We start from the raw sequence: 11,300 nt of genomic DNA, 5'->3' as shown, positions 1-11,300 counted from the left end.
TCCATTTTTGAATGTTGTAAAAATAAATTGTTTTAAAATAAATAATTATTATTATTTTATAATTTAGTTTAAAATATGAAAGATAATTTTTTTTATTAAATTAATAAGTATTTAATATAAGAGATAATAATTATATTATTATTATTTTTTATATTACTAATTATAAAACAAATATTAACATTCTTTTTAAAAATAAATATAAAATAATTTGATTTTCTAAAAAATAGTATAATTGCTCAAATTAAAAAAATATTTAAAGCTTAATAATTAAAATTTAATGAAAGATTAAATTACAATCTAATAAGGTTAATATTAAAAAAATTAATAATTTAATACTTCTTGTAACAAGTATTGGGTGTTACTAAATTATACCCATTTTAAGGTATAAGGTATATCAACAATTTTACTGTGAGTATAAAATTAATCCAACCAAACACCTATGTAATCTTACTATCTATACATATATAATAATGCTTAAAAAAATGATGGGAGGTACCATCCACGCGCTCAGCATAGTGCTTCGGGTTTTTATCTGAATCTCGCGGGTCGTGGAGCTCCATTTTCATTTTAGTATAAATATAATTATTTGTTTTTTTCTCTGCCTCTTTCTTAGGTTATGGTTAATTTCCAGAGGGAAGCAAAGGGCAACCAGCCTCAAGGAGAAGCCGCCAGATGGAGAGCTGAGGTCTTTATTGTTTATTGTTGATGCATATTCGTTTCTTTCCCTGCCTTTTTCTCCATCTTCTTTGATGAAGGCTAGGGTTTGATTAGTTGTTCGACGCATTTTCAGATGCTTGAGAGTGAGAGAAGCAACCAAGCAACCGTGGTTGCTAACGGTACCAGAACATTGACAACCAAAGAAGCCGATTTCTTCATCTTCGTAGATGAAAGCTAGGGTTTGATTAGTTGCCTCTCGGAAATTTCCAGGTGGAGAGCTTAGGTCTTTATTTAGGTCTTTATTTGTTGTTATTGATGTAGATTTGTTTCTTTCCCTGCCTCTTTCTCCATCTTTATGATGAAGGCTAGGGTTTGATTAGTTGTTCGACGCATTTCCAGATGCTTGAGAGTGAGAGAAGCAAACATGGTTGCTAACGGTGCCAGAACATCGACGACCAAAGAAGCCAACATCCCTAACGGTACCAGAACATTGACGACTAAAGAAGACAACATCCAGATGACGTTGACAGCGGAAGTCCATCTCAGAACGAAAAACTGGGCTTAAGTTAGGTTTGAATCCTCTTTCTTTACATAGTAGCTTAGGTTTTTCTTAATGTTTACAAGTTTATTGGAAGGTTTCAATGCTGAATATAAAATAACATTTTTCTAATTATCAAACATTGGGAATGAATGAGAGAAGAAAAATGCCAGTTTTTGGGTTAATTCAATTTCAGGGTTCTCAGTATTTGCTTCTGTTGATACAAATACAATAAACTTCCTTTTGGAGTAACATTGTGAGAATAAGAACTGCAAATTAATTAGGTTTAATTCAATTTCAGGGTTGTCAGTCTCTGCTTCTGTTGATACAAATACAATAAACTTCCCTTTTGGAGCAACATTGTGAGAATAAGAAGTGAAAATCAGATACCTGCACAAACAACCACATATACTTCAAACACATATACTTCAAATGAGACAGTCTTCAAGTGTTGTGACGATAATAATTACCTTGAATCATCTCTCATTACATAGAAGCTTAAGTTTTTCTTTGTTGTTGATGATATAAATTCATTTATTTTACAAGTCTATTCAGCAATGTTATTGGAATGTTTATTGGATATAATTCAATTTCAGGATTGTTAGGCTTATGTTGATACAAATGCAATAAACTTGAACAAAATAATACCTATACAAAAAGATACATTTACAAAGAGAGAATGATAATGTAGATAATAATTATAATCCTCAACTGTGATTTAATTTGCTCTTGCAACTTTTCCAGCTTTTCTCATTTAAAGCATAATAAAAAAAACAATTAAAATTGTTTTTTTAGAAAAATGCATATACAAATAAAAACAATGTTATATAAACAATAGAGTCTCGAAATGGTGATTTAGAATTGTAAATCAACATAAACTTGGAAGATAGTTATTATTTGATGTCTGAAAATTTTGTTCATGTGTTTAATTATGTTTTTGGATTAAATAGATTTGTTGTCTTGTTTATTTTTTTTTGGATCAGAATTATAAATTATAAATTAAAAGTTAATATATTATGATTTTGTCTTATTTAAGATTTTTTTTTGTCATAATTATAAATTAAAAGTGAATATATTGGGATAATAATATTTTTTATATACAATTTTGCTTTCATTTTTATTTTACCTTTAAAAGGTTTAATTTTTTATATTGTTTAATTTATAATAACGAATATTTAAAATATATCATAATAAAAATATAAAGAATACTTAAAATTTATTACTTAAGTAGAATGTAAAGATAAGGTAGTTTATTTTATTTTATTTTATTTTATATTTTGTTTTAGTTAGATTGCTAATAAACCGATTTCAATTTAGTTTAATTAAAATTATAGTTTTTTTTAAGTAATTTATATTTCATAATTAAAATCAATAATTTATTATATATTCAAAGATTTGTGATATATTACCATAATATTTTTTAATTAAGATACTAATCACAATTATCAACTAATAACTACTAATTATTTAAGATAAAATAATATTTTATTTATTATTAACTAACATAATGTATATGATAAAAATCTTAACCCTAAATAAATTGAGGTGATTCATACGTTGAACATTAAAATCTAAGTTAACAATTAATAATAAAATGGGAGTTGATGTAAACTAAAATTATCGTTATCAGAAAGAAATAGCCTTCACCAAAATGTATAAGGATTAGTAATATGTTAAAATTTGAATTTATTGGGATAAAGTTATAAAATATCGATGATATTTGTATAGGAATTGAAAATGAATTTTATAGAATTTTGTTATTTTTATTTTAAGTAAGAAAAATATTAGTTGAATTTCTGTATGTTTTACTCTTTACACTTTAAATAACATTTCTATCAACTGTGTCATATTTTATTTAGTTGATTGAGTTTGTGGTTGTAAAATAATTTAAGAGAAATAATTAATATAAAGTTAATAATAATCAACGTACTGTATGTTTGATTCGTCTTTAAAGAGTGATATTAATTTGTATAAAGTTTTATTTTTGATACTAAGGTATTGTAAACAATTAAATATTTTTTATTGAAGAGATAAATATTTTTAATATGACAAACTAATGTCAACTATTTGTGTGAATATTTATTCCAATATATGCAGATGTAAATTTATTTTATAAAATTCTTTTATTTTATTTTATTTTATTTATTAAACAATCTATTTAAACAAATAAATTTGTTAACGAGTTTGATAACATTTATCCTCTAGACAAATATTAATTTGTACATAAAAAAATCATTCTCTCCATTATTTATGTTTATTGATAATATGTCACATTAGATAAAAAAAAAAATTATATTTAATAGAATATTAAAATTGTGAACAACTTTTGTTTATCATAATTTTTTATATATTTTATTAGATATATTTATCTTAACTTAAATGTTTGGAATGAGTTATCAATAATAAAATTATTTGTTTGATTTATTTTATCGATTCAATCGTGCAATGCATGAGAACCACCCTAGTTGACATAATTATACTATCCCAACAGGGTAATACCCTTTACCAAACACCACCTATTGACATAATAAGTATTGGGTGTTACTAAATTATACCCTTTTAAGGTATAAGTATTGTTTTTATATATTTATATTTATATATATATATATATATATATATATATGGAAATAGATATAATATATTATATATAATATATAATATACAATATATAATATATAACGAGCTACTCGCGAGCTACTCGAACAACAAATGTAAAACTCGAGCTTGAGCTCGATTTTATAATCGAGCTACTCACGAACAACTTCACTCGTTTACACCCCTAGTGGTATACATGAACAAAAACTAGTTGAGTGATATACGTGAATATTTCATTATAGTTCGATTATAAAATTAGCATTATTCCTTTTTTTTCTTTTTCTTTTTTTTACCAAATAATAAAATAAAACAATTGAAACCAAACTCAATATTCCCCTCAATTCCTAAACCCTCATGCTTATATTTCAAATCATCATTTTCTCCTTCCATGAAAGCATATTCTTCCATTAATCGATCCAATATATTAAATTATAGCAACAACTTTTCTTTTTGTCTCTTATTAAACAAACCACTTACAACATTCAAATAATTATTCTTTTATTAATGTTTTGATCACAACCTTAATTCTAATTAGTTGTATCATTAGACATAATCTTCTTAAAAGCATCTCCTAATGCTGGATTACTTGTGTTATAGCCTCCATCCAAGACAAGGTTTAACCCGTTAACATACCTAGACTCGTCGCTCCCCAAATAAAGCGCGCCACATCATTTTCTTCCAAAATCACACTATTAAGAGCATCTCCAACAGAACTGGAAACGCATACCCAAAATGGGTTTTCTCCTCCAACCGAACTGTAAAACCAAACCCAAAATGAGATTTCTCATTTTCCCTCTTCAAAAAACGCAAATATGCGTTGCTACTGTTCACAAACGCATATTTTATTTTATTTTTTCATTTTAGCCTTTAACTTTTACTTAATTAATTTTATATATTAAACTTACTTATATAATTTATTTATATTTTAATTTATTTATATTTTAATTTGTTTATATGTTTTATTTATTTATATGTTTTATTTATTTATATTTATTTTTATTTTATATTTTATATTAAGTTTATTTATATAATTATTAATTTAATTTATATAATATTTTTATATAACATAAATTTATAATATAATTAAAAAAATTATAATAATATTAAAAAAAAATTACTTTAATATATATATATATTATTTTAATAAATTTTTATAATTAATTTATATTTAAGTTTAAAATATTTGGATGATATTATAATATGGTGGTGTAATTTATAAATTTGTAAAAGATATGAGTGATATTAAAAAGTTATAAAAGTTGATGTAAGAAAGAATATTATAAGATATTCTTTTGGGTTTTAGAATGAGTTTTTCGGTTGGAGTAGAATTACTGTTTGATGTGACATTTACACCAAAATGAGTTTGAAAATGAGTTTTTCGGTTGGAGATGGTCTAAGGTTTCTTGTTTCAAATTATTTTTTCCGTCTTTTCCTTCGACAATTACATTGACGAGGCAACCAACTAAGTGTAAACTACGTGGAGAAATACAATTCACTCTAATTATGTTTCCACCAAGTTCCACGCACTTTTGTATTTTAAATATTATACTAATATTTTATTTATATATAGACATTTAGGGGTGGGTCGATACGGTATACCTTAATGTTTTATACATACCTTATACCTTATCGAAAATTTCGGTATATAAAAAATTCTTACCTTTACCTTAACTTAATTTCGGCATACCTTGATTTCGGTATACCTCAATTTCGGTATACGAAAAATTTATACATTTACCTTACCTTGATTTTGGTATATCTTAATTTTGGTACGATATCTGTATTATACATTTGATACATAAAAAAAACATATTAACTTAAAAATAATCAATTTCATCGTAAAATAGATTTTGTATATATTGAATAATATTTCAGTATAATTATATTTTGATATTATTCCAAAATTATATTTATATAATTAAATTAATATTAAATTTATTTAATTATTTATTATATATATATATATATATTATATTTTAATTTATAAATAATATTTTATTATTTCGATATATCTCGATATATCAAAATTTTTAAAATCGCATATTTTACCGTACCAATAATTTCGGTATCGGTACCATATCTTACATTTTTCTCGACATACCTTAAAAGTCGATATTTACGATATATTGCGATACAATATTTTCGATATACGTATAATATTAGTAATTTTTCCAGTATATCAAGTAGTAATATTATAAACCTAACCAGATTAATTTCTAAATAGTTGAAATTTATGTGAAGATAATATTACAAATATTTTATTTTATAAATTAAATAAATTATTATTTTATAAAACTTTTACTTTGATTGAGCCTTGTTTGAACCATTTGTTATTTAACCCATTTGATGAATCAAAGGAAGAAATTTTCGATTAAATTTTTGATAATGAGGAACACTTTTCATTCATTTAGAAAATAATTTAATTCAGTTATCTTATCAAAACAACAAATTTAATTTGATAATCCACTGTTTTGATTCATTTAAGCATTTCCACAAACAGTTGAAGGTTAATAACTATCATACCCAACCCAAATCGAGATCCAAAAACAAAGAACAAGTAGTCCAATTACATCAACACACCAGACAGTGGATATTCACAGATGAACATTATCCAAACCCTAAACCCTAAAGAAAAAACCCAGAAATGAAGGAAACTAACCACCGTCTTCAGTCTTCACCATTCGCCTTCAGAAGATTCTAAATAAGATGGGCGATTCAATCATCGAGTATCTTTCGAAGACGGTCCTTGACGAAGTCGCTCCGAGCTTTGGTGCGGGCTTGTTGTGGGGCAACGTTGACGAAAGAGAGATGTGCTCCGATCGCAAAGAGGGACGCGCCGGTAAGGAATAGCCCAACGCTGATTGCTAGTTGCTTGCGCGTAGGTGGGTACGACCAAATTACCATCTTTCCTCTCCGCCGCTGTGTTCTTCTATCAACATCCTTTTCTTCTTCTTCTTCTTCTTATATATCATTTTTTAAAGAGACAATGGGCTTATTTTCTCAACTTTTATCCCTGAGTTAACTCAGAACTCGCCTTTAGGGTTAAACCCAAATGCTGCTACATCTCACTGCACAATCTCCCGTCTTCTCTCCCTCTCTCTCGACTGTTAATCGCGTCAGGTTATTTTGAGCTTTTGTCTCTTGGAAACTCTAAATTAAGCAAAACCCAGTATCTTCTTCTTCTTCTTCATCTTCCCATTCCTATGATTTGACATGAATGTTTGTTTTATGTTCTTGCAGGCTGTTTGGATCTCCATCTCATCAAGGGTAATTTGAAAAAAAACTGCAGAATGGTAGCCTACAAATACGTTCTGAAACTCTTCAATTATCCAAAACGTTCAAGGGCCAGGCAAGATACAATTCTTCATCTAAATATTCTGCTTAATAACTGCTTTAGAGATTATCATGAAGAACCAATGCCATTTGATTCTCATGAGAATGGATTTCCAAAGCTGTCACAATTATCACAATCTTTGAGAAATGTTGATGTGCTTGATAGAAGGTTGATTAATACTAATGATCATACTGTACTCACCGATGATCGAGTTACCAAAGACATGCTTTCTTTCAAGTCATTAGCTAGATATTTCATTGGATCTCCAAAAATGCAACAAGCATTAGCAAACAATTCAAAGGGTCGGTTTCCTTTCTTCTGTAAACCGAGTGAAAGAGTGCCAGTCACGATTACTTCGCTAACAGAGGTGTGCAACTTTCTGAACATTTCTGCTCAACATAAAAAATTGGTGCGACTTGCAATATGTCCACAGGTTACACAATACCAGATCTGGACAGGTGCACTCGAGGAGCTACTAACCGAATTGAAAACCGAACTTGATGTTAGAATACATCAATCTCCATCCAATGAAATTAAAATGGCTCAACAAATTGTATCCACTTGTTTAGAATTCTTGAACGTTGCAACATCATATGACCTTGAAACTGCTTCATGGATGCGTCTCTCTCCTAAGAGAATCGGGTCTTCACCTGAGACTCATAGCTGGGGGGAAGTTGGAGAGATGTTCGGTGATCTTATTAGTTGTTTGAAATTCGAGAGTGAATTGGTTTCTCACTTGACGAGACTTGAGGCCATGAAAGAAGGGCTTTTTCAAATTAAAGATTTGTTGATAGATAAAAGCATTGGGTATAGAGAGAGTCAGTTTCAGGAAAGTTTATTGCAGAAGAAGCTAACAAAGTCATTAGGTCATTCATCTCGGTGCTTGTTCATTCTTTTGCTTTACTACCTCTATGGAAGCATTAGTGCAGTTGATTTGGATCTTTGTGGTGGGTTTTGTGAGGCTGAGAGAAAGAATAACTTTTATTTGTACATGGGGAAAATCTTGACTTCAAATGATGAGAAGATGGTTATGAATGGTTTAAGACAGTTGAATAAGGCTCTTGGGCTTTTTGAGTTTGTGTGGAAAACGACGGGCGTAAAAGGAGCTATGGAGCTACAAGGCCATTTATGGAGTGTTGGGGCTGAGGAAAGATTTCTTTCTTATAGAGGTCACAAGTTCTTTGTTCACGGGATCATTCCTTGACGATAAAGGTGACTTAATGTTCTTTAAATTTTTTTATTTATGAGATTCCAAGATTTTCTTTGGTAATGTCATGTTAATTAGACAAGGGATCAAACTAACATATGGGAAAATACCCTCTTTATATCGTTTAAAATGAAAAGAAAAAGAGAAAACCGTTTAAGCAAAATGATCCACAAAAAGATGACCAAGATTGAAAGTCATTTCTTGTGGTAGCCCCTTACAAAGATGGATCTAGGCTTCTCAGCAATGATGATTGTACCAGGCATGACTCACTCTGTATTCTTGAGCTTGTTTGGAAAATAAAAATCTAGGTTATGTAATAAAAATCTTGTTATCTGAAAATTTTAAGATTACTTAGGTTAAATTAGTATGAAGTTGATGAATGAAGTGATTTGATGGTTCTCATCACATTTGATTTAATAAAGTTTTTCTTGAAATTTTCCAAGATAAAAAAAATCTCTTACAGTTCCACAAGAGCCCGAAATATTGAATACAAAAAGGACAAACAATGAAAATATGAGGGGTCATCTCCAATTCTCCATTGCCTTAAGCTCTTAGTTTTTTTCTTTCTTTCCTTCCATCTTTTTTTCTTGCTACATATGTTAAATGTATTTGTCTATATTATTTCAGGTTCTTGTTTTTGAGCTGCTTTCTTCTTCAGTGACACTGGTGGTTCAGTTTTGAAGCTCCAGTGATTTTCATTGAACCAATTTGGTTTCTATATACTGCAGTGCAAATATGAACAGGTAATGAACAAGGTTGAGTTGAGCATTTTGAGCTTATATCACCAATTTCTTGAACATTTTGTGCATATATATGTGGTTATTTATTTTCTACTTCTAATGTTTGGGTGTTAATAATGGAAACACAATTCTTGCTCGTTGATGTGATTCTCACTCTGGCGTTTCCCCAGCTTCATTCTTGAAATTGCAGGCGCATAGTAGTTTGTTTCAATCACTTATCATTTAAGGCCTTGTTTTGGTTTGAGTTATCTAAGTTTTATTTCAAATAATCAACTATCCAATTATCAATCTACTCAAATCATCAACCAAAATACCTATTAAAATCAACATGTTTTCAATAACCTACATGAAACATGATTATTTGAAAATAACCACTTGGTTATTCAAATAAATCCTAGATCAAACAAGGCCACAAAATAGTCCTTGTAGGCTTAGGAAGTAGATCATAGTATTTGAGCATCTACTAGATGGCTCTATTTTTTGTTTTATTTTCCTTTGTAATCTAGATATAGAATGTTTGGAATGTTACATTTCAGAAATTTAAAATTGTTTCCAATGGGGGGCCAATTTTTGAAGAGTTTCGGATTATAATATCATACTCTAGTTGGGTAGTTGATGGGGAACTTAGACTGTAGACCTTCTTCTTGGTCTTGGATGTGTGGATTATTTAGATTTTAAATCCAGTTATCCAAATAATCTAAGTACTATCCACTCAACCCATCAATTCTTCTCTCAAATCATTCGTATTATCAATTTTGAATTACAAAATAATCATATTTGTTTATTTATATCTAAATGTTATTTCATGTTGTAATAATGGGTTAATTCTTAAATCTATATTCATTTAGCTACCATTGATTTGATTTGCTGATTTTACAAATGCACATTTTTGGTGCTTAACCATTGCAGTTTAAAAGACTTATTATATCCCATGATATTGGTCTTGGTTTATTAGTAGGCACATGAAAATTGTATATATAGGAATATTTTTTTTATGAGATTAGATAAAATATCAAGATATAACAACTTTTGTTTTCATATTTATTGCAATAAGACAAGTTCTCTTTTGTTTTATATTTTATAGATTGAAGATGTGTCTCGAATATGGTCATAGATGATGCAAGCGGGATCATGATGGTAAGGGTTCATGCTAGATGGTTTAGCTTGAATAGTGTTGCATCAACATTTTGAGGAGGATTAACATCAGAGCCGGCCTTGGGGCAAGCCTACGGGCTAGGGCAGCCCACATTCTAGGCAATCCATTTAATAAAGCAATCCATTTAATAAAAAAAACTGAATATTCTTTTTTACGTGTTCTCGGGACCGGCGCGGCTAGAAATCCTTCTATGTCAAAAGAAAAATTAGAATCTTGCATATGGTATTTCTTTTACGGGTTACTAACTACTGAGAATAGCTTCTAAAAATGGTCATAAATGAGTTAACCCATTTTTCCCATGTGAATTTTGGATGCAAATGTTAGATGGTGTTGAATCGGTAATAGGTTTGGGGCTTACAAAGCGAATAAAATAAATTTGTTCATAATTAAGTATATTTTATATTATGTTAAATAAATATAATAATTTTTATAATTATTAACAAAATTAATCTAATCCTGGATAATTATTATATTAACATTTTGTGGCTGAGGATTCAAATGTTAGTGAACCATGAATTTATATCTAATCATTTTTTTTAATGATTTTTCTAATAAAATTTGTTTAATTCACAAGACTATGGATGGACTAGGGCAGACCCCTCTTCTTTAGGGCGGTGGCTTATTTGTTAAAAATATTAAGCTATTTAGTTAAATTTATTGTAATTTTAAAGATAAAATGTTATAGTTTAGTGGTTCAAGATAAACACTTAAAATTCTTATATGGTTATGAGTTAAAATTTTACTAAAACTATTTTTTTATCAATTTTTTAAACTATATCTCAGGCAATAAAATTATATCAGCATTTTTCCAAACAGAGTTGTGGCAGCCCAAAACTCGAGACCGGCTCAAATGATGGAGTAATTGATTGAATATGTGAACTAAATGGTAGGGATATAGATGAAAAAGGTGTATGCAACTTGTAAACATAAATATTTTTTTTACACCCGCCCATTTGTTTGTGGTTTGTATACACAATTTTGATACCAAGATCATGAAGTAGATTTTGGCATTGAGTGGCTTTGGCTGCTCATACTAAGATTGTATTGAGTTTTTGTGTGAAAGAAATTGTCTT

General features: G+C 28.6%; 2 protein-coding genes and 1 long non-coding RNA gene across 3 annotated transcripts; 2 read left to right on the top strand and 1 right to left on the bottom strand.

Annotated features, from left to right (window-relative positions):
* The first annotated feature begins 618 nt into the window (after nucleotides 1-618).
* On the top strand, nucleotides 619-1,795 carry LOC124922798. The gene is made up of 3 exons (XR_007097871.1): nucleotides 619-685; nucleotides 1,022-1,227; nucleotides 1,497-1,795. It is a non-coding gene; the product is annotated as an uncharacterized LOC124922798 (long non-coding RNA).
* Nucleotides 1,796-6,197: 4,402 nt separating this feature from the next.
* LOC124919275 lies at nucleotides 6,198-6,743 on the bottom strand. The gene has a single exon (XM_047459478.1). It carries the CDS (start codon nucleotides 6,692-6,694, stop codon nucleotides 6,506-6,508), a length of 189 nt encoding a protein of 62 aa, XP_047315434.1. The 5' UTR covers nucleotides 6,695-6,743; the 3' UTR covers nucleotides 6,198-6,505.
* Nucleotides 6,744-6,807: 64 nt separating this feature from the next.
* LOC124919274 lies at nucleotides 6,808-10,502 on the top strand. Its single transcript, XM_047459477.1, has 4 exons — nucleotides 6,808-6,910; nucleotides 7,031-8,336; nucleotides 8,959-9,074; nucleotides 10,156-10,502. The coding sequence occupies exon 2, from the start codon at nucleotides 7,081-7,083 to the stop codon at nucleotides 8,326-8,328; it is 1,248 nt and encodes a 415-aa protein (XP_047315433.1). The 5' UTR covers nucleotides 6,808-6,910; nucleotides 7,031-7,080; the 3' UTR covers nucleotides 8,329-8,336; nucleotides 8,959-9,074; nucleotides 10,156-10,502.
* The last annotated feature ends 798 nt before the right edge of the window (nucleotides 10,503-11,300 follow it).

The sequence above is a fragment of the Impatiens glandulifera genome, chromosome 1, assembly GCF_907164915.1.
Source record: "Impatiens glandulifera chromosome 1, dImpGla2.1, whole genome shotgun sequence".
Lineage (NCBI taxonomy): Eukaryota > Viridiplantae > Streptophyta > Magnoliopsida > Ericales > Balsaminaceae > Impatiens > Impatiens glandulifera.
The sequence above is the reverse complement of the archived record's forward strand: the minus strand, read 5'-3'. Positions and strand labels throughout refer to the sequence as shown.

Excerpts from the sequence above, each read along its gene's own strand:
- LOC124919275 (XM_047459478.1), bottom strand. The coding sequence starts at position 6,694 with ATGGTAATTTGGTCGTACCCACCTACGCGCAAGCAACTAGCAATCAGC.
- LOC124919274 (XM_047459477.1), top strand. The coding sequence starts at position 7,081 with ATGGTAGCCTACAAATACGTTCTGAAACTCTTCAATTATCCAAAACGT.